The following is a 19796-nucleotide window of genomic DNA, read 5'->3' on the forward strand; positions in this document are numbered from 1 at the left end:
TGAACAATTCATTTATTTATGCAGTACACTCTACGTTTACGTTGGAAAACTTTTAGTTTAGAACGTTAACTGTACAGGAGAGTGAGCATACCTCTCTGAAAACGGCGCAGTAGTCCAGCACAGCGAGCACGAATTTGTACAGGCCGAAGCCGGCTCTGCTGATGTTCTGCATTTGATCCAGCTTGGTGCTCTTCCTCAAGTGAGCCTTGACCGCTTGCTGCGTTTTCAGCGTGATCTTGTCGCAATTCATTTCTTGCAGAATCCTCAAGAACGCCGGATCGCTCATCATCCCCTTCGCGCCCTTCCACGAGATGTCCTTGATGCCTCGCAACATAGCCACACACTCCGAGACTATCTGCACAGCCTCCGGCGGTGTTGCGAACGATCTTGAAGATGTTGATCGAAATTTTTTATCGAGCTCGCCGCCTAGACGGCCTACAGACGTTGCTTCGACCGTTTGAACAACAGCTGCTCCGTTTGCGGCGTTGTTGTACAACTAGTAGTACAGTGTTTACTCTATATATGTCTCGAAAGCCTAGCAGATAAAAGACCCAGGACTATCCCCACTACCGCGGGGTATCCCCGCGAGGGGGTGTGAGACCAGGTGACCATTACTAATCCAATAACAAAACTACGTTTTCATTATTTTTATGGGACTTTCACCAACATATTCGTGGCATTTTTCTAATGAAAATGATACCAAATATGATATAATTCCTTTCTTAGCCTTTTCTACGCTGACCATGTCTCCTGTCCGATTTATGTCCCTGGTGAGACCCCTGTTGTGGACAAATATCGAGTAAACACTGTATACAGTATTCTCTTCTCAATCATCAGCAGGCCGATTTACAATTTAGTGGAGAACGCGTTATTAAAAACAATCCGAATTCCTCGGATGGAGAGTATACCTTATCTCAGTAATGTCTGCCTTGTCGAGCTCTGACAGGGCTGCCCTGGCCGCCTCAAGGGCAGGTTGCGCCTCGGCCAACACCTGCCGCGCTTCCGTCTGTTCTTTATTAATGATTTTCTTCTGGTCCTCGATCTCCCGGCGCTTCTCCTCGCTCAGCTGCTTCTTCTCCATCGCGATGTCCGTACTTTCGCCGATGGAGGCGAGCAGCTGCTCACAGTTTCTCGTCTGGTCCGCCACCTTCACTCTCTGCACCGCCAGGATCTCATTCAGTTCGCCCAAGGTTACCGAGGCCTCCGCAATCTTCTTCAGACCTTGAACGTTTCTTCATCACATTCTTCCCCTCTCGAAATCGTTACCAGATCGAAGCAATTCCTACAGCAACGTCTCGAAATACGTTGTGGTCGTCGTACCTCCAGATAGTCGGTCGCACTGCGAATTTATGTAATCCTTCGTCTCGACCAACAGGTTCAAGTAGGTGTCCATGAAATCCAAATAGTGTTTCGGCGTTACGTAGTTTCGCCTTCGTAGCTTCATTTGAAACTCGATCGTGTAGTTGCAGACGGTTTTGTGCACGTACACCATATGCTCCACCAATCTTTCCCTATATTCTTGGGGGACGTTTGGATTCTGGATAGAAAAATTGTTGTATCAAACGTTTTGCTCAGTGTGCCACTATTGCGATTAAATGTTGGATTACGTCTCTGAGAGTAACATTAGCCACGGCCACTAGGGCTTCTTCAGGCCAGGGGAACATCCAGTCTATGGTGGTGCTGTTCACCAGGCCAGGATAACTTCGGCATCTTGTTCTAAGCTGATCCCCGGACGGACTCATGGACAAAGCGATTCGTAAGTTCGACGTGCTAATCTTCACGAAGTATGACCAAACGCTTTCTCTGGATAAAATGCGAAAGCAGCTTATTCTTCCATGTCCCGCAATAACTCTCTAGGGTTGTTGACATATATCGAGAAAGACACTGTAACGTGTCATCATAAGAATTACCATAATAAAATATTCACCTGGTGACCCCAAAGCCAGCCTCCTTGGCCTTGTCTCTGCAGAGATTAACGATCTCGTCCTTCTCCTCGTCGCTGAAGAGAGATGGAACGACGCCAGTCATCAGCATATTGTTCACCAGCTCCAAGAAGCTTTCATGGACGATGTGAGAAGACGTGAACAGGAAGACAACCCTGCTGGCGTCCACTCCGACCTTGTTGTAGAGACTCTTCATGTCGTCCCGGAAGGAGCTTTCATTGTAACCGCGGCTTAGGCTGATCTCGAAGGTACTGAAGTGCGCCGCGAACGCAGCTAGTTTGATCACCGATTTCTTGCCACTCCCGCCGATTCCGATCGCCAAACTATGACCTCGGTGCATCCTTAACGTGCGATGCACTCTGGTCAAGTGCTCCAACGCGTCGTTGAAGAGCACCATCTGCAGCTTAGTTGCTTTCCTTTCGTTGTAGTCTTCGTATATCTGTCGAAATTTTTATGTTCGTCTCGATATACCGATCGCCTCAGGAAACTAAGTTAACAATCGCGATTTGTGGGGAAATTAATTAAGTCAATTGCGTTCTGATATTTTGTCACCTCTAGGAACAAATTGTAAACGGCTTCGTAGTCCAGCAGATCTTCGTAGAACCGTTCGTCGCCTTCGTTGATGGCGTTCCGGAAATCTCCGAAGAGTAATGGATCTCTCATAGCGTACTCGATCACCTCACGATCTTCGTCCCACTTTTCTTCGATCTTTTCCTGTATACGCGTGGCAACGAGAGTCGCGTCCTACAATTTATATTGAACTTATCGAACACCTCGCTTTCTCGAACTCATAATTACCAATTAGACTGCGGAAGATTATGAGAACTGATGCTTTTACAGATGAATTTAACTGAATTTACAATTTCGTGGCCTGAAGAGACTATTCTCAGTGTTAGTCTAAAAAAAAATGGGATAGGCCAGTTTTAAGTTCCAAATTCCGTTCAAAATATAAATTCTTCGGGCTCCGCAGCCTAAATCGTCAATTACGTCGTCGTTGATTAGACGATCGCAGATCACTCTGTTGAACTCGTTCCTCCAAAGCCTGACGATTTGCGTGGTTTTTTGGAAGTAGTTTGGATGACTTTGAAGGAGACCAGCGACGATCCTCGACAGATCCCTCATGTTGAAGATGTAGTGGAACTTGCTCGGCGTTGGTAACAGTTCCGTAGTGACCACCTAGTCGATCGGAAAGAACAGGGTACTCGGATCAGAGATTATAAACAGAGAGGAACAAAAGAAGAAGATGAAAACAATATAAAGGACTGAAGAGGACCTCGTAGAGTTCCAGCGTCGTTTGCACCAAGGTCTCAGAGATAGCTTGCACATCCTCCTCGAATATTTCTAGATGCCCGTCCAATATACTCTTGTAGATGTAGCTCAATGTTTCTTCCGATGGAATAGTGACGTTGTAGACCGAGAACATGGAGATAAATCTGGGATCCACTTCGTTTCTGCCTCCTCCAGGCTTCCCCATGGCTGCCAAATAGCCTAGAAGAAATTGGTAATCTCAGACCAATCAATTAATAAGCCATTCTGTCAAGAGAATGGTAATTTTGAACTGTCTACTCTGAGAGATCAGTATTCGTGATTAAACCTTACGAGAAGTAAGGTTACTCGATAAATGTCCATAACACGGGTCTGGCGAGGGACATATATCTCGGTACGTACGTACACAGGTCTTTCATGTACTTCAGATTAAGATCTTTCCCTCGATCGTAGAATCCTCCCTTCTCGAAGAGAAATTTGAGCAGAGCGATTGGTTGCTGGGTGCCATAAGTGTCCACCAGTGGCATGTTCATATCGTCGATGAAGACCAGCAACTTTTTCCCCGGCGGTGGCCCAAAAGTCTCCCGGGTTCTCTTCTCCACGACCGCTTCGATATTCTTCTGCACGTCCATCGAGGTCGTTCTCGACGAGAAATTGATCAGAAGTTGGTTCTACCGGTCGCCAAAGGCGTTAGACAATTGAACTTTACAATTCCCCCTCCAAGCTTTCGACACCTATTATACGTCATTCTATTCGTTTCCAAGTGCTAAACGCGAATATAATTTTCCCTTTTGGCGGAAATCATAAGTCCCCGAGATATTCGCAGAAGCAGAGTGACGTACGATAGGTAACTGTTCCGACTGTGTTCGGACACTCACGTATTTGTCAGAGCTCAAATTCCGAAGGAATTCCTGAATTATGGCAGTTTTCGAAGTACCAGTTTCACCAACGAGAAGCGCCGGGCGACCGAGGTTGTTCATCGTTCGGATGAACCAAGTTGTTCGCAGAGTGTCGATGGTGGGGACCAGGATCTCCGAGAAATTTTTCCGTCTGTCGTGGACGTACCTGGGAACCAACAGTTTCCATGGTACCCAGATGCCTTGCTCGACGTCCAGATGGTAGTCGTACAGCAGCCTGTACGTAACTGGCAGGTATCCTAATCAGAGATCGAAATAAACAGTTATCCTCGCAACTTTTACCGAAGAATTAATTTGAAAAACATTCTTATATTACTTTCGACGTACAGTGTTTTCTCGATATTTGTCAACAACCCGGGTCTTGCCAGCGACGTATATCTCCGAGGAGATACTATTCTCTACTATTCTAGGAGGTATTATGTTTACACTCCTTGGCGTCCGAGGACTCACGGTGGTGGGGATAGTTCTGCGACATTTATCAGCCAGGTGTTTGCGACAAATATCGAGAGAAGACTGTATCAAAAGAAGAAATACATTTTCGTCTAACTTCCATTTGTTACGGTCGACTTACGGACAGTGGCCGGTTTCTCAGGCGTGTCCTGAACGAGCATAAACCCGGCAGTCTTCTTCATGTACTCGTCGAACTCACGCTTGTCCTCGGCAATCAGAGTAGCCCCTAATGACCAATAGCAGGCCTGTATGAACATGGCCTCCAGAACCTCTGACCTGGCGGTCTGCGGTTCCATCATCGCGTCGTCGTCCACTTCGAATTTATCTGACACCAAGTTTAGAACCGAGAGAAGACCGTCGAACACGTAACAGAGTTGAGCCACCTGCAACCGAAAACACGATACAAAAATATTCGTTGATTGTTAAACGAGACACAACAACATATACCATGGTATCATTAAAGCGAGCACTATACTATATCAAGTTGCACAGATTCATTGCCAGTAACCCAGACCATTTTATGATTTCGTTTTTCTCCCAGATCTGGATCGCCAAAGAGAGCCGAGTTAATTAGGCCATAAGTGTCTAACTGTTACCATGTTCAGACCCGTCTGCGGTATGATCATCCTGAGCGGTTTGACCGATTGCATGCCCAGCATGCCATATATAATCAGCTGGATTGCGCCGTCCACGTACTTCTCGCGCATTCCGTTCAGCTGCTCCTGATCGGATTCGTTCTTGCTCCGGACCCATTTGTCCATGTAAGGCTCGTAGCCGAGGTTCTTCGGATCCACGTAGACCATGCCAGCTCGCGACACCGTTGCTGGAGACGCGTACTGTAGATCGCCTACCTTTTGCAACGAGGATCAGTGAAAATCGTTATGTTCGTACTTTCTGTCCATAACAAATACTTTATACACGTACTGGTGAACTACCACTTTTTGTATTTTTACAGAGGAAACAAATTCCAGACATCCACCACGAAGAAAAGTATTTTCTAAGTATTTTCGAAGTCTTTTCTTTTCTTTTGTCATGCCTTTTTGTAGAATGTGGTCAATTTGCCAAAAGAAACGAACGATAATAAAATATGAATTCATTGTTTCCTGTTTTCACTATTGCCCTTTTCCACTGCTCGATACATGTCCCTGGCTAGACCCGTGTTTCGGACATATATCGAGTAACCACTGTATCTTGCAAAATATTGAGTATCTGACCCTATAATGGTCCCTTTTTGTAAACAGGAGATCGAACTCTAACGAACTCTAAGTTTCAAGTAAATCAGTGACCCGAAGGTCACGCCCTCTTGTCAGTAGAGGGGAAACCGAGTGGCCCGTGGGCCGCCAGTCGTCCAGGCCAGGTTTACGGCAACGGGATCCTCGGGAATAATCGGTGGAATTACCTCGAACAATAGACTACAGTGGTTCAGCATCCTGATCCTCTCCTGATTAGCGAGAGTCAGCAATTTGTTGTCGTCCATCACAGAGTTCATGTTCTCGATCCATAGCGCGTCCACGTCGCCGTCGAACAGAATGTACCTCAACTCGTTTGGGTCTGTGTCCAGAGGTTTGTTAACCTCCCGGAAGATGTTGCTCAGCAGACCGTCGGTCCAGTCACGAGTTTCTGGGTCAAGCACGCCGTACAGTTCAATCACTGTGCACGCCTACAATTACATTTTCAATGATTAGTCTCGGGATCGTTCGTTCGGAAGACACGAACCTTTGGATTCAAAGTGTAGAGCTTCGTGGTTCTGCCCAGACGAGTCTGAGCTCTGCACAGAGTGTTGATCACAACAGTCTTGCCACCGCCAGTGGGTCCCACCACCATTGTCGAGTGTCTGGTCATCATCACTTCGTATAGCTGTACCACTTTGTCGATCTAACGAATAAAATTGAGAGAAAAATTGATTTCTATTTGTCTCATCAGAAATATCTCAGGTGCACACGGTTCGTTCACCTGTTGCTCCAGCACAGAATACCCATGTTCCTCGAGAACTACATTCACCGCATCATTGAAATCAGGATAATGAACTCGCGGACAGGAGAGATCGGGAAACAGATCGGCTATTAGTCCAAGAAACAGAGGAACGTCGTCGTAAATGAATTTTGGCAGGTTCATGTCCCTCAGCGCTCTCATCAGCACCACGTTCTCCTCAAGGTCGCCGGAAGTTCTCTTCAATTGACCGGCCATGTTCAGTACCGACTTCAGGGCTCTCAGACCGAAATCATAGTGATTCTGCTTGCTCAGCTGCTCCCGCGCCAAGTTGTACAGCACGGTCATCTTCTTCGCCAGAACTTTGGCGGTCAAGAAGCCGGAGCTGAAGAGCTTTATCTGGCAAATCAGCTCGTTGTCCGGAACTATGCACACCACCGGCCTGAACAGCGCTTTCACGGACTCCGGCAGTTCTGTGCGACCGGCGTAACCGGGATTCATCGTGATAAATATCCCCACTTTTGAATCGAGCACTATATCTTGGCCTTCGAACTAACAGAGAACAATGTGCCCATCGTGTCAATAGATAAACGAACATTTCGACAACAACTATATTGTTTTCAACGCATTAAAATTACCAAGCGTGAGAATCAAATGTCTTAGCGAGGAAATTCCTTACCGAGGTACAGTGAACTCTCGATATATGTCTCGATGTCGCTTATCCTCCAGGAGTTCTTTGACCCTCGCCGCAGAGGAGTGTAAACATATTCGTCCTACATTTTATATGTCAAAGTCACAGCGACCGATGTCTCTCGAGCCTCTTGGTTCCTCACGGGGTACTGGGGATAATTGCGCGACATTTGTCGTCCAGGCCTCGGCGACATATATCGAGAGTTCACTGTGTTCGAGTTAGAATTTTTGGACAAGAGAGCCGCCTACCCTGAACCTGGTCGCCTTCACTTGTAAAGCAGAACGTATCGTTTGCAGCTGCGTGGAAATGACCGAAAGCACAGATATGTCAATCCGATTGAATTCGTCGAAGCAGCCCCACGCGCCGCATTGTGCCAGACCGCTCAACGTCTTCCCTATCGCCACGTAATCCATTCCTTCCCCGCAATTCGTGACGATACAGAGGAGTCCCAGAGCTTTCGCCAAGTCCTTCGTAGTTTCCGTCTTTCCGGTCCCGGCAGGACCTAGAGCCGAATTCAATTACTTATGCAAAATCTCAGCTACCGGATCCTGTAACTGCAACTGCGGAACCTGCACTGTCCCTTGGGTGTTACAGTTGAACTACTTTCGAAACTTCGTACCTGCGGGTGCACCGCCCAAGTGCATGGAAAGAGCCTGAGTGATGGTCAAGTAGATCCTGTCGGTCAGAGGTGTGACTACCAGCCTGCCGTTCAGACCCATGTACTCGTATCCATATTCGAACGTCCCCGAGCACTGGTGCATCCATATGTTGTCCAGATCGTGGACCCAGTAAAACCTCAATTGCCTTTCCCATTCGAACTCCATGGGATCCATGATGCTGTCTCTGACGAAGCCTTCGACGATGTCTTTCAAGTGAACGTCGATCGTCAGTATCATGTCGAACTTCTTCCTGTCGTTGTTCGTCAACGTATCGCCACCCATCAGAGTCACTACCTCGTTCAACTGGTTGTTCAGTTGTTTCAGGTACTGTAAGAAGCAATATTCGTTTGATGATGTCTGGAGATTGAGATATGAAATATTTGCAGCGACAGCAATGATTGCGGGTCATAAAACACGCTTCAAGGCACCTCTTTCATGGCGTGCTTCTCTCCGCCGGCAATTTTCACAAACACATTCTCCACTTCAGCGGTCCACCATATTTGATCCGCCGCAAGGATCATCATCCCTTGAAAATCGAGCATCCACTCGGTCCTCGGCCTCCTCACCTAGATAACATCGTTTCGACTTGATGGAATTAGAGTCCACACAAAACTCCAGATTTAGATTTAAAAAATTGTTTTGAGTTTAAATCTGTAGACCTAGATTTTTGTCTTTGCATTTTCAAATGCCTAGATTTAAATGTCCACTTCTTTAGATTCTAAATCTTCTGTGTTCTATTTAAGGAGATACAGTATTCTCTCCGTAACTGTCGCAAAGGTCTCTACCGTAACTGTCAGAATTTTATCCCCACCACTGGGGGGATCTGGTGAGACTCGCACTGTGGTTCCGCAGACCTGACGATGCGACAATTACGAAGAGACTACTGTAACTGTCCCTGTGGAATTTTTGCGGAAAGAAACTTCTTCAAAACGAACTTCTTCGAAAAGCATTGAACAGGATGCAAATAGTTGCGTCGCTTATTCGACGTCACCTTTCCGTAATTGTACACGGCCTTCTTCGTCAAGTATCGATTCGACTTCTTCATCTCCTCGGTTGCAACCACCATCCATTCCTCGATCTTCCCCTCGGCCAGCACGTGGGTGCGGAAGTCCATCACCTCGTTCTCGCAGGAGATCAACGCAGCCGCCATTGCGCGGTCCGTGGTGTTCGTCTCGAACCGGAACTTGTCCAGATTATCGAACATCTTGCCCACGTGCTCTTGGATCGCAGTTGGCACCCCGCTGCCGAGGATGCTCAGCAGCTCGTCGTCGCTGAGGAACATGAAGCGCGGGAATATCGCTCGCTTCGAGTTCAAATAGTCCGCGAGAGATTTCTGACACTTGTCCAGACCGTGGATCATCGCCTCGAATTCGTCCTTTCGCCCTTGAAGAGAAACGAACGAACCGGTTTCCCGTTATCGCGCTTTCAAGGTACATCTTTCTTTAACTGTTGAGTTTTACCGGTGATCATGCAACATTCAAGAACGTTCAGCCTCTTCGAGGTGTCGTTCATAGCTTTTCGGAAGGATTTGTCGATCTCGTCGAATTTCTTCGCCTCGTCCGGCAGCTGTAACCGGATGTCACCGCCCACGAATATCCCCTCGAGGTACAACCATTTCTTCTGCATCTGAGTCCACAGCTCAAGGACCTCGGATATCGTGTGCATGGTGATCTCCCACTTTTGCACGGTGCTGAGGAAAGGGCCGATGAACTGGGAGGCGGCCATGCCGTTTACGTTCATCATGTTGTCCTCGAGAACCTGATTCAGCTCGTCGATGGGTCCCAGGATGAACCCGCGGTCCTCGGTCCCTGAAGAGGAACAAAGTCAAAGAAAATAGATTATTTATCACGTTCCCCGTTCATCCCAATGACCCTAAACGTGACGCAAAATCGGGACGACTTTTTTAACCCCTCGCCGGTACAATTTTCACTGCAGCTACAATATTTAAAATTACTTCGACTTTAATGATGACAATGTACCGTTTCCGAGGGGAATTGTTCTCTACCTTCATAAATTGTGTCTGCGGTTTCTGTCACCTTTTGGAAAGTAGATTACGGCTATACGAAATTATGCAACAGACTGCGGTCCAGTGACTAGTCTACCTTTATAGTGTTTCACGACAGTGAATTGCATATTCTTCCAGACCTCGGCCAGGTCTTTTAAACCTTTCTCTATGGCGAGCTCTTTCACGGCGTTCCTTACAATCTCTTTGGCGATGTCTTGATACTTTCCCAGCTCCATCGCGAACATGTTCTCCAGAGTGAACCTTTCGCGCGGAATTCAGAAAGAGGGACAATTAATCACCAACACTATTTCTTAAGTAATCGTGCCGGTCCACTCACCCCTTCAATACTTTTATCTCGTTCACTGCCATTATCTAAAGACGCGTTTAACTTTTGCCCGAAAGATACTCAATGCACAGATCTGTGTTTATAATAGTTTGTAAGCTTGTGTATCCTCTAGAAAATGTGCACAAAACTTCGAAAAACCGCCAACGAAAGACTAATTGGTTTGACCAATTACTCGATATCGTAGAATTTAAAATACGGGCATATTATGCCAGAAAAATCACATAGAAGCATAAATAAAACGAATAAACACACGCGATACAAAAAATACAATAGAATACTAAGAACTAGAAGACTCTCCTCGAGCAGAAGAGAAGGTTATCAGTAAGATAACGTTCCCCTGCAATTCACGAGAACAGTTTCAAAAACCTATTTACAAAAAATCCAAACACAGTACAGTGTTTTCTCGATATATGTCCAAAACACAGGTCTTGTCAGCGACATATATCGTCCAGGAGATCCACGCTGAACGTCGAGCTTCGAGGCCCGTCACGGGTTATACCCCGCGGTAGTGGGGATAGTTCAGCGACATTTATCACCCAGGTATTTGCGACATATATCGAGAAAAGACTGTGATCACAGTTCCCACGGATGGTCTCGCACAGTGAACTAATCTTGTGTTGTTCCCAATCAAAGTAACCACTCATTTTCACAGAAATTAAACCGTCAATTAATCGCCAGTCACTTCGAAGCGTTTCTGAATAAACTTCTAGCGATTTCTCGTTTGTTGTTTTAATCGTGCTCGCACCTGTCCGGGTCCATATCGAAATACTGTCCGGTCTTCTTCATCAAATCCTTCCAGTGTCTCTCGCGCATAGCCTCGTTCTTCAGCTCGATGAACAAAGGCACCGAGTTCTTGAAGCTCTTCATGTTCGCGTCCAGAGACTGGCCGACGGGGAACTTCCGGATGAACTCGGGGAACTTCCGGAACTCTCGGATGAAGTGATCCATGCCGTCTATCAGCAGCTGAGGATTCAGGTTCACCCAGAGCGTCTGGGCCCACTGGTCCCTCGCTTTCTTCTGCTCCTTGTACAACTTGTACAGCAGCTCCAGGCCGTCGTAGTCCCTCTTCGCGTCCAGGAAGACCGAATAGTCGGTCGCTGGAAGGTCGAACAGCAGCTCGGAGTTGATCATCACCTGTCTCCTTTCCTCGAACTTGACGATCTGCTTGCCGTACTCCTGTCGGAAATTTCGAAAACATTTAGTCGCGCAAGACGAAAATGTCCTCGAGTCGATTCCTCGAAGAGACGAATTTAATTCGAGCAAATTCAAGCGAGCGCTGTTGCAATTGTCGAACACACCTCCATCTTCTTCAGGCCGAGCTCTAGATTCTCCCCAACGCTCCCCGGACCATTCTGCTGGAAGTCGTCGGCGAACTCCCGCAGCTCCCTCACGAAATTGTCTATTTGTTCCGAAGTCATGTCCGCGAACCTATCGGAAGTGCTCTCGAGAGTCGAGGCTCTGTAAAGCGCGCCGAGGTACAGCGATTCCCAATCACGTTGCAGCTCGTACGCCACTTGTTCCTCTTCCTCTGGGAACGTTATGCCATGGCAGCGAAACGCTTTGAAGGTTTCCTGAAGTAAATTTTGTAGCTTGACTTGCAAACATCTTTGGAACTCGTGAAAAGGATGACCGATCTCTTTCAGCCCCCTTCGCGGTAAAAAAACAATTAAAATGAAAACAATTTCAATTAAAAACTAAAGAAAGAATAAATTATACAAAAATTGTTGGTACCCGGTAGGCCCCCAAACAGTGTTAGCCCAGGGCCTCACAAATTAATGGTCCCCCGTTGCTTCGGATACCCGAACGAATAGTCTAGGATCCCAAAAATTTGTGATCACGTGAGTGTCACGCTTCCACATATGTCTCATATAAAATAAATAATTTCAGTGTTTACTCTATATATATCCCAGGGTCTCTTTCAGTCCAAGGGCCCCCTTCGCGGTACAAAAACAATTTCAATTAAAAACCAAAGAAAGAATAAATTATACAAAAATTTTTGGTACCCGGTAGGCCTCCAAACATTGTTAGCCCAGGGCCCCACAAATTAATGGTCCCCCGTTGCTTCGGGTACCCGAACGGATAGTCTAGGATCCCAAAAATTTGTGATCACGTGAGTGTCACGCTTCCACATATGTCTCATATAAAATAAATAATTTCAGTGTTTACTCTATATATATCCCAGGGTCTCCTTCAGTCCAAGGGCCCCCCTCGTGGTCAACAAAATGAAAATGAAAACAATTTCAATTAAAAACCAAAGAAAGAATAAATTATACAAAAATTGTTGGTACCCGGTAGGCCCCCAAACAGTGTTAGCCCAGGGCCCCACAAATCAATGGTCCCCCGCTGCTTCGGGTACCCGAACGAATAGTCTAGGATCCCAAAAATTTGTGATCACGTGAGTGTCACGCTTCCACATATGTGTCTCATATAAAATAAATAATTACAGAGTTAACTCTACATATGTCACAAATGCCTAGGCGATATAAGTCCCAGAACGGAAGCCTCTGGAGCTTCTCATATATCTCCTCTCCGATATCTGTCCCTGGCTAGACCCGCGTTTTGGACATAGATCGTGTATTTGGACATAGGTCATGTAGTCCGCAGAGGTAATACATGACAGTACCTGGTAAGTTTTGAATCGGACCTCGGCTTGCACAGCAGTTTTCTTAATGTCGGATATCGCTTGCATGACGGACGTGAAACGATCCAGTCCGGTGATGACGAGCTCGACCTCGGAACGGAAGACCTCGATGATCGATCGTAGATCGTTCATCCCCTCGATAGTCTCCGACAGTAAGTAGTTGCCGAGCACCTGTTTCCATTCTTTCGCGTGTGTCTCGATGCCGGATAGCAGGAGATGAAGATTGATGCTAAACGATCGTAGAAGAGACGAGAGACTATATTGGTCTACTATATATTATTCGTACAAGAGACTATATATATAGTGATCGCCGTTACCGTATACAGTACAAATCATGGTGAGAGTCGATGTCGCTCAGTTCCTCGAGAATGTTCTCGTAGAATGTGAACTTCTCGTCGTACTGGAAGAGCGTGGGCTTCGTGGCAGCGAACTTTTCGGCAGCCAAGTTCTTGTCGAATGTCCACAGATTGCTATACTTCTTCCACTTGTGCAGGTAGTGCCAGCATTCCATGACCAACTTGTGCACCGACGATTGCACCATTAAGATACTGTCGTTCACCACCTTGAACCGTTCAAGTAGACAATAAGCAATGAGTACTGTACAGGTGTTTGTCTGCTTACACAGGGCCGTCGAAATAAATCCCTAAAGGAGGGAGCACGAATCGAGGGGAAAAGGTTTACTTGAATGTTCAGGACATCCTCGAAGAAACTGAACACCACGTAGTCGTCTGCGTTTCTCTGCGGCGAGCACTCCAAACAGGTGCCGTTCATCCATCTGGGAAATCGTTTCAGTTCCTCCAGCATATTCTTCACATTCTGAAGAATGATAGTATAAATTTCGCCCGGCGAAGGTCTGAGAACCGCTTCCGAGGCGATCAGTACAGCATCGACTTGGAAGATCGGCTTGGAATCGGTTAGGGTCTTGTTGAAGACCTCCAGATTCTGCACCACGCACCTAAACAAACAGTAGTTGGTGCTGCTAATTTCGCTTTAAACAATCACTAGGAAGATGACCGAACGAGTTCAAAGGGGAGTCCGGTTCAAATGCAAAAGCATTCTGTTCTTAACGTTCCAAACCGGGCTCCCTTTTCAGTTCAGATAACCACGAAGAAGCTGCCATACGCTATGAAAGCGCCGAATATTTTCTTTTCATATTTTTCATAGAAAAGCTGCAAGGATGGGCTGCTCCCGGTGGCAGTTCCCAGCACCAGGCTCTCCAGCTTCTTCAGCAGTGGACTGGTCGATTCGTAGAGTTTTCTCATTGTAGAGACCAGCTCCGTTCTCCGTTTATGTATCTCATGGAAGTAGGTCTACGAACGATAATTGGGAAGAGTTGATTGTAGTACGGAAAAATTATAGTAGCCAAAAAGTCTTTCTGGATTAAAAAATGTTTCCATTTGAACCTTGCACGGCAAGAACGTTTCCTCCTTGTCTTCGAACGAATCGGTAATCAGAGAAAACAAATTATACCGCTGCATCTCGGAGAATATTCTGTTGTCAAGGTCAGCCTTCATATGGTTTATTTGGTCGATGGTAGAGCTCAAGTTCTTCAGCAGTTTCTCACAGCTGTGCCCGAAGTCCGCGATATTCAAGGAGTCCCAGTTGATACGCATCACACCGGGTTGAATATGCTTTTCGATGTCCAGCAGCATGGTTTTTAATAACTGTATCTGTTCGGAGTGAGAGTAATTATGCAATTGTTCGTCGATTTGAAAGAAAATCGAAACCATGTATCTTGATATGATTCCACGAACTTTTTAAAACTGTCTTATGTTTCTGAAATAAAAATGGAAAAACGTACATCAGCTTTACTCATCTCGTCCAACATTTTGTTATACTGAGCGATGATTCTCTGCAGGATGTCGATGTCCTTTCTCAATCGGTCCTTTTGGATGCTGACTTCCTTCACCGCAGGCGACAACGCGAAGCCCAGTTGCTCCATTAATTCTGCCTGTAAATTGCAGAAATACTATTACCAATACTGATCCAACAACAAAACTTTTTTCATTATTCTTTTACGGGACTTTCGCCAGCATATTCGTAGCATTTTTCGAATGAAAATGATACCAAACATGACAAAAGGACTCCTCGACGATAAACGACATCAAGACCCGTGTCGCTGACATGTATCGAGAATTCACTGTATCTCGTACCTCCTGGATTATCTCGAAAACTTCCCAGTCGAAGTTCACGTCGAAATGGAGTTGACATTCGATTAAAAGCGAGCCGCTCATAAATTCCGTCCAGGTTTGTTTCATTTGGGCTGTTTTCTCCAATGACGAGGATACTGTGGACGTTTTCTCTCTCGTCGCCGAGAGCAGCGATTTGTGTTCCTGTTTGACGTCACGGATCTGTGCCCTTGAGCCCGGCCCTGCCGAACTTCCAATGTCAGCTCTGGAAACTATCAAGTCGATTAAAAAATTAAGTTCTTCTGAACATCAATTCTTTGGGGAATGAAGTCTGTATCGATTCTGGCTAATATTTTAAAATTGATTACATAAGGTCATCACCTCACCCTCGGTGATTTTAAATGAAATATGTTGTAGTCCACGTGAAATTAGGGGGAGTTTAAGTCATCATTTCGCCGGTTTCGAATTTGTTTAAAAATTACACTCCGTCGAAGTTTGCAATTTTTGCCGATTTCGGCGAAAATGGGCTTCACTTACGAATTTTTATTTCACGAACTGTTGGTCCGATCGAGCTAAATTCTTTTTTGTTTTGTTCGCAAAGGATTGGGCTATAGTGAAATAATTTGTTCAACCTTGATTAACTCAAATTCAAGGCGCGACGTGCAAACTGAGCTGGAAACTTGAATCTGAACGAAAAGTTTGAAAAAAAGTAAGTTACCGAGGCTAGGCTTGGACAGTATGACGTCGCCCTTGTGAATAGATCCCCAAAATGCAGATCCAACCGATCCAAGTTCCTTTGTTTTCACTTTCTTCGGCATTTGAATCGCCGGCACGCTCTTCTCTAACTTTTCGCTGTCCGGGAACGTTAAGACACCTGCGGCAAATTTCACGTTCTAATCACCTTTGTCTCGAACTCAAACAATTCCTCGTAAACTACAAGACAATGGACCTTTGTCTGGCTCGGACTGCACCATCGTCAGTATATGTCTCTTCATGGTGGTCGACACGATCGTCTGAGCTTTATTCACCCACGTGGTGAATTTCGTCTCCTCGAAAGCTTTCATCTCTTTCGCGACCTCGAGGTACTGGCTGAAGGCGGCCAGTTTCAAGTCGTTGTGTTTCAACTCCGGAACATCCTGCAGAGTCAGGACAGGTCTCCTCAGGCGATGAAACAATTGTCTTATCCAGAATATAGCTCCGGCCATTGGTGGATGGTGAGTTAACAGAGGTGGGTATCGTTTTCCTGAAAGTTAGGCAACCTTGAACAACTGAACTATGAATGAAACAGGCCATCGCGTGTCCAAAAGGATCTCACCTCTGTTGTATATACCCTCCACAGTGCTGACTTCTTTGCTGAATTGTTGCACGATCACGCCGAACTTCCGGGAAAGCTGTTCCTGAATGCTGGCCCTGGTCTTCATGTTCTTGAACATGAGCAGCACCTCGAGCGCGTGTTCCGCGCTGACCAGCACCAAGAAGCACTCGTCGATGAAGAACCTCGCCTCGTTCTCGAGGAAACGGACATCCTCGTAGAACGCCGTCATGGTCGCCTCCCAATTCTCTTTATTGAACTCGTCGTAGATGTTGAAATCCGCGTCCTGAATCGGCACGATCAGTCGGCCGACCCGCTTTATTATCGTGTCGATCTGAGCCGGGTCGCTGATGATGGACTTCAGATAGGGCCCGAAGATGTTGTAGAAATCCTGAAGAACGCTGGCCACTTGGTTCAGACCCTCGCAGACGGTGGCTATGTACTCGGTGTTCTTGAACAACCTCGTCTGATCGAACTCCCAGCGTGTCCCTTTGCCGGACCCCTCAATCTCCGTTCTGATCCTCAGGTACGCCTTCTTCCAGCTCCTCAGCATCGTGCAAGCGTCCTTCGTTTCCTGCAGAATCTTTTCCAACGATTTCCTGTCGAAGATGTTGCAATTGTTGAAGAAAATCACGATGTACAATCCAGAGACGTAATTCATTAAGTCGACTAACTTGAACAGGTCTTTGATGGCCAAGTGGTTTATGACAGTTTGACAAAGTTGCCAGGATATCCTCTCCATTAGACCCAACATCTTTTCCTCGACAGAGTAGTAGGACGATAAAATCCAGATCATTCTCAATCCCTCCGCCAATGCTGAAACGGATTCTTCCGCCAAATTGAAGTCGTCCGAATCTGAAATGATCTACAAGCAATTTCATATTCTATCAATGGAAAATCGAAAGTTCGAATAATAATATTTGTTCATCTTTTGAGGATCTAGTGTATCTAACCAGTAATTAGAAATACAAAATTTGTATATTTTAGCACATCTAGTTTTGTATATCTACTACATGTTGCAGCAAAATTTTATTCTATTTTTGTTTTTTTTTCAGAAAAATAGTTAGAAATTTACGTTCACATAAACGTGTACACTACTCACTTTGAAGTGTCTAATGATGGTCTGGAGGAACCGGTCGTTGTCTCTAGCCTCCGCGTAATACCTCCACAGATCCGCGTAGAAGTACTCGAAATTCGAGGCGATCGGCGAAAGCACCTTATTCAACAGCCCTAAAATCCTTCGTGCCATGGGGGTCTTCAGCTGCTCGACCAACATCAACAAACCCATCTCCCGATCTTTCCAGTAGCTACACTCCGCCAGTGGCCCTCTTCCCTGCACCACTTTCGTTTGAAACGTCTCCAAAACCTGAAACCATCATATTTCTGTCAATCTATCTCCCTGTGCTTCTCGTAATTTTATTTAGGTCTCCATCGTCGTACTTTTTGAATGTGAACTCCCCAGGACATGATCACGTCCTCGAGCTGTTTGATCACGTCCGTATTAGTTTCCAGCATCTCATCGGTGACCGTCTCGTCGTCCAGCTCTGGGATGTTCGGCATTGTCAGCAGAATGTCGCCTTCGATGTGCTCCAACGTCCTGATTAGAAATATAATTCTTAATATTTTAAACAAAACCTACTACATACGAATGCTATGCCATTCTTCTTGAGGGAAAAATAAAATTACAGTGTTTACTCGATTTATGTCCAAAAAGTGGGTCTAGCCAGGACATACATCGGCCAGGAGATTCATGGCACCTCTCACCCCCCCCCCCCCTATTCATGGTATACCTCGAGGAAGTGGGGATATTTCTGGGACTGTTACCGGCTAGGAATTTGGGACATAAGTGGAGTAAACACTGTATATATTTTTTAACCAATATTTTAGCATCGAAGTGAATGATTTTTGCAAGTGAAGAGAAATTGATAGTCGCGTTAGATCCAAGGTGGATTCTTATGAGTATAATGATATTTCGGGAACTTCTTGTACCATTCTACACCGCTTATCAGTGCACCCAAATAATTCAAGATGTCCTTTTTGCTTTGATCCCAGTCCTTGGACACTGCCTCGTCCTGCTCACGAATCTTGTTCACCGACTGCTTCGATTTATTTTCGTTACTTAAGACAGAAACGCTCCTCCTGGACATTTTCGATGCTTTCTTTTTCAATTTCGTTTCCTTTTTCGATTGCTTGAACGTCCGAGAGCTCACAGCACCTGGTTCTTCGGTATCGGAGTCAACGCCCTCTTCCTCTTTGTGCTTCTTCTGCATCATCAACGATACTCTTCGGAATTCCGACGGCCTTCTGAACACCGAGCTCTGAACAAAATTTCGAATGTTCAACGTTCAAGAATCATTCCAAATCACGTGCGAGATACGTGCAAAGTTTATTCAGTTTTTAACAGTGTACTACGATTTTGTTAATAAAATGAATGATTCCTAGGAACCCTTCAATTCTTTTTCATTCCAAAAAAATAGGTTTTAGAATAAATGATGAACAGGGTGAGCCAAAAGTGGCAAAGCGGTTCCAAGTTTGAATCACTTTTTTGCCTGATCTTATGAAGGAGACCGTAGGGAGTAATTATGGCGGCAGAAGGTGGCCATCGCGTTCTCCAACTTTTTCTTATGGGGATATCGAACGTGTTAATTTCCTATGTACATTGCAAATAATATTGCGACACTGTGAGTTTCAAATGAAAGATAAAGTAGCCGTTAAATACTGAAACGCGTTCGCAAAGTCTGGCCCACTCTGTGTCATTAAACCTACTCGAGACTGCATAAGGTGCGACAGATTTGACGGTTCTTCGTCGGAATCGGTATCGTCCAATTTTAGCATCTCCGAAAACTTCGGACCACGGAACTGGCTTTCCACCAGTGGTCTGAACACCTAAACATTTTCATGAGTTATCGTTGAACAAAGCAAAACGTCACTACACGATATAAGTCATTGTCACTATACAATAAGTATAGGTCGCTATACAATAAACCAACAGATGGAACATATACATAATTCCAGTACAGTGCTTACCCGATACATGTCCACAGGGTGGGTGTGGCCAGGGACATATATCGGATAGGAGACACTATAGAAGACACAATAATTCCACACGAAATTATTAGATTACTGAGATTAGATTATTGAGATTTGTTGGTTTACGATTAAAGTTTCTGTTGTCGTCGGGGGATCTTTGAAAAAATTCTCAGTCGTGGACGATGGACTTTCGAAAATCGATACCTGACTCAGCATTCTGTTCAGGGTGACCAGAAATTTTCCCTGAAGAGACCCAACGACCAAGTACTTCGTGATCTCATTGCAACACTCTTGATACGAGTCGAACGACGGTATGCCCTCGTCGGTGACCCTCAAAAAATAAAACAACGTGCTGTTCTGCAGGTCAGCCCTGCCTCCGTCCACTTCTCCGCAAATCATGTGAAGAATAGGGATCTTCTTCACTTTCTCCACCATTTTCTGCAATCATTTTCCACGGACGTACAACAATCGGCCAAAC

The 19796-nt window shown here is 45.7% G+C and overlaps 1 protein-coding gene across 1 annotated transcript in view; it reads right to left on the reverse strand.

Moving 5' to 3' along the window:
* Dhc98d (Dynein heavy chain at 89D) overlaps nucleotides 1–19796 on the reverse strand; it is a 28287-nt gene that overhangs the window by 6571 nt on the left and 1920 nt on the right. Inside the window, exons 6-44 of the mRNA XM_076803570.1 lie at nucleotides 19523–19756; nucleotides 19055–19174; nucleotides 18278–18606; nucleotides 17729–17885; nucleotides 17391–17654; nucleotides 16963–17153; nucleotides 16292–16887; nucleotides 15914–16219; nucleotides 15695–15850; nucleotides 15001–15248; nucleotides 14649–14798; nucleotides 14251–14517; nucleotides 13970–14157; nucleotides 13529–13802; nucleotides 13165–13409; nucleotides 12830–13076; nucleotides 11505–11777; nucleotides 10952–11382; nucleotides 9958–10121; nucleotides 9316–9663; nucleotides 8847–9238; nucleotides 8284–8421; nucleotides 7816–8182; nucleotides 7445–7698; nucleotides 6530–7057; nucleotides 6293–6451; nucleotides 5976–6236; nucleotides 5173–5427; nucleotides 4698–4959; nucleotides 4088–4365; nucleotides 3616–3880; nucleotides 3217–3431; nucleotides 2931–3119; nucleotides 2496–2687; nucleotides 1928–2382; nucleotides 1608–1803; nucleotides 1321–1537; nucleotides 909–1221; nucleotides 92–386 (exon numbers count right to left, since the gene is read on the reverse strand). Coding sequence (XP_076659685.1) covers nucleotides 92–386; nucleotides 909–1221; nucleotides 1321–1537; nucleotides 1608–1803; nucleotides 1928–2382; nucleotides 2496–2687; nucleotides 2931–3119; nucleotides 3217–3431; nucleotides 3616–3880; nucleotides 4088–4365; nucleotides 4698–4959; nucleotides 5173–5427; nucleotides 5976–6236; nucleotides 6293–6451; nucleotides 6530–7057; nucleotides 7445–7698; nucleotides 7816–8182; nucleotides 8284–8421; nucleotides 8847–9238; nucleotides 9316–9663; nucleotides 9958–10121; nucleotides 10952–11382; nucleotides 11505–11777; nucleotides 12830–13076; nucleotides 13165–13409; nucleotides 13529–13802; nucleotides 13970–14157; nucleotides 14251–14517; nucleotides 14649–14798; nucleotides 15001–15248; nucleotides 15695–15850; nucleotides 15914–16219; nucleotides 16292–16887; nucleotides 16963–17153; nucleotides 17391–17654; nucleotides 17729–17885; nucleotides 18278–18606; nucleotides 19055–19174; nucleotides 19523–19756 — 10419 coding nt within the window. The remainder of the gene's footprint in view (nucleotides 1–91; nucleotides 387–908; nucleotides 1222–1320; nucleotides 1538–1607; nucleotides 1804–1927; nucleotides 2383–2495; nucleotides 2688–2930; nucleotides 3120–3216; nucleotides 3432–3615; nucleotides 3881–4087; nucleotides 4366–4697; nucleotides 4960–5172; nucleotides 5428–5975; nucleotides 6237–6292; nucleotides 6452–6529; nucleotides 7058–7444; nucleotides 7699–7815; nucleotides 8183–8283; nucleotides 8422–8846; nucleotides 9239–9315; nucleotides 9664–9957; nucleotides 10122–10951; nucleotides 11383–11504; nucleotides 11778–12829; nucleotides 13077–13164; nucleotides 13410–13528; nucleotides 13803–13969; nucleotides 14158–14250; nucleotides 14518–14648; nucleotides 14799–15000; nucleotides 15249–15694; nucleotides 15851–15913; nucleotides 16220–16291; nucleotides 16888–16962; nucleotides 17154–17390; nucleotides 17655–17728; nucleotides 17886–18277; nucleotides 18607–19054; nucleotides 19175–19522; nucleotides 19757–19796) is intronic.

Source organism: Halictus rubicundus, chromosome 18 (assembly GCF_050948215.1).
Source record: "Halictus rubicundus isolate RS-2024b chromosome 18, iyHalRubi1_principal, whole genome shotgun sequence".
Taxonomy (NCBI): domain Eukaryota; kingdom Metazoa; phylum Arthropoda; class Insecta; order Hymenoptera; family Halictidae; genus Halictus; species Halictus rubicundus.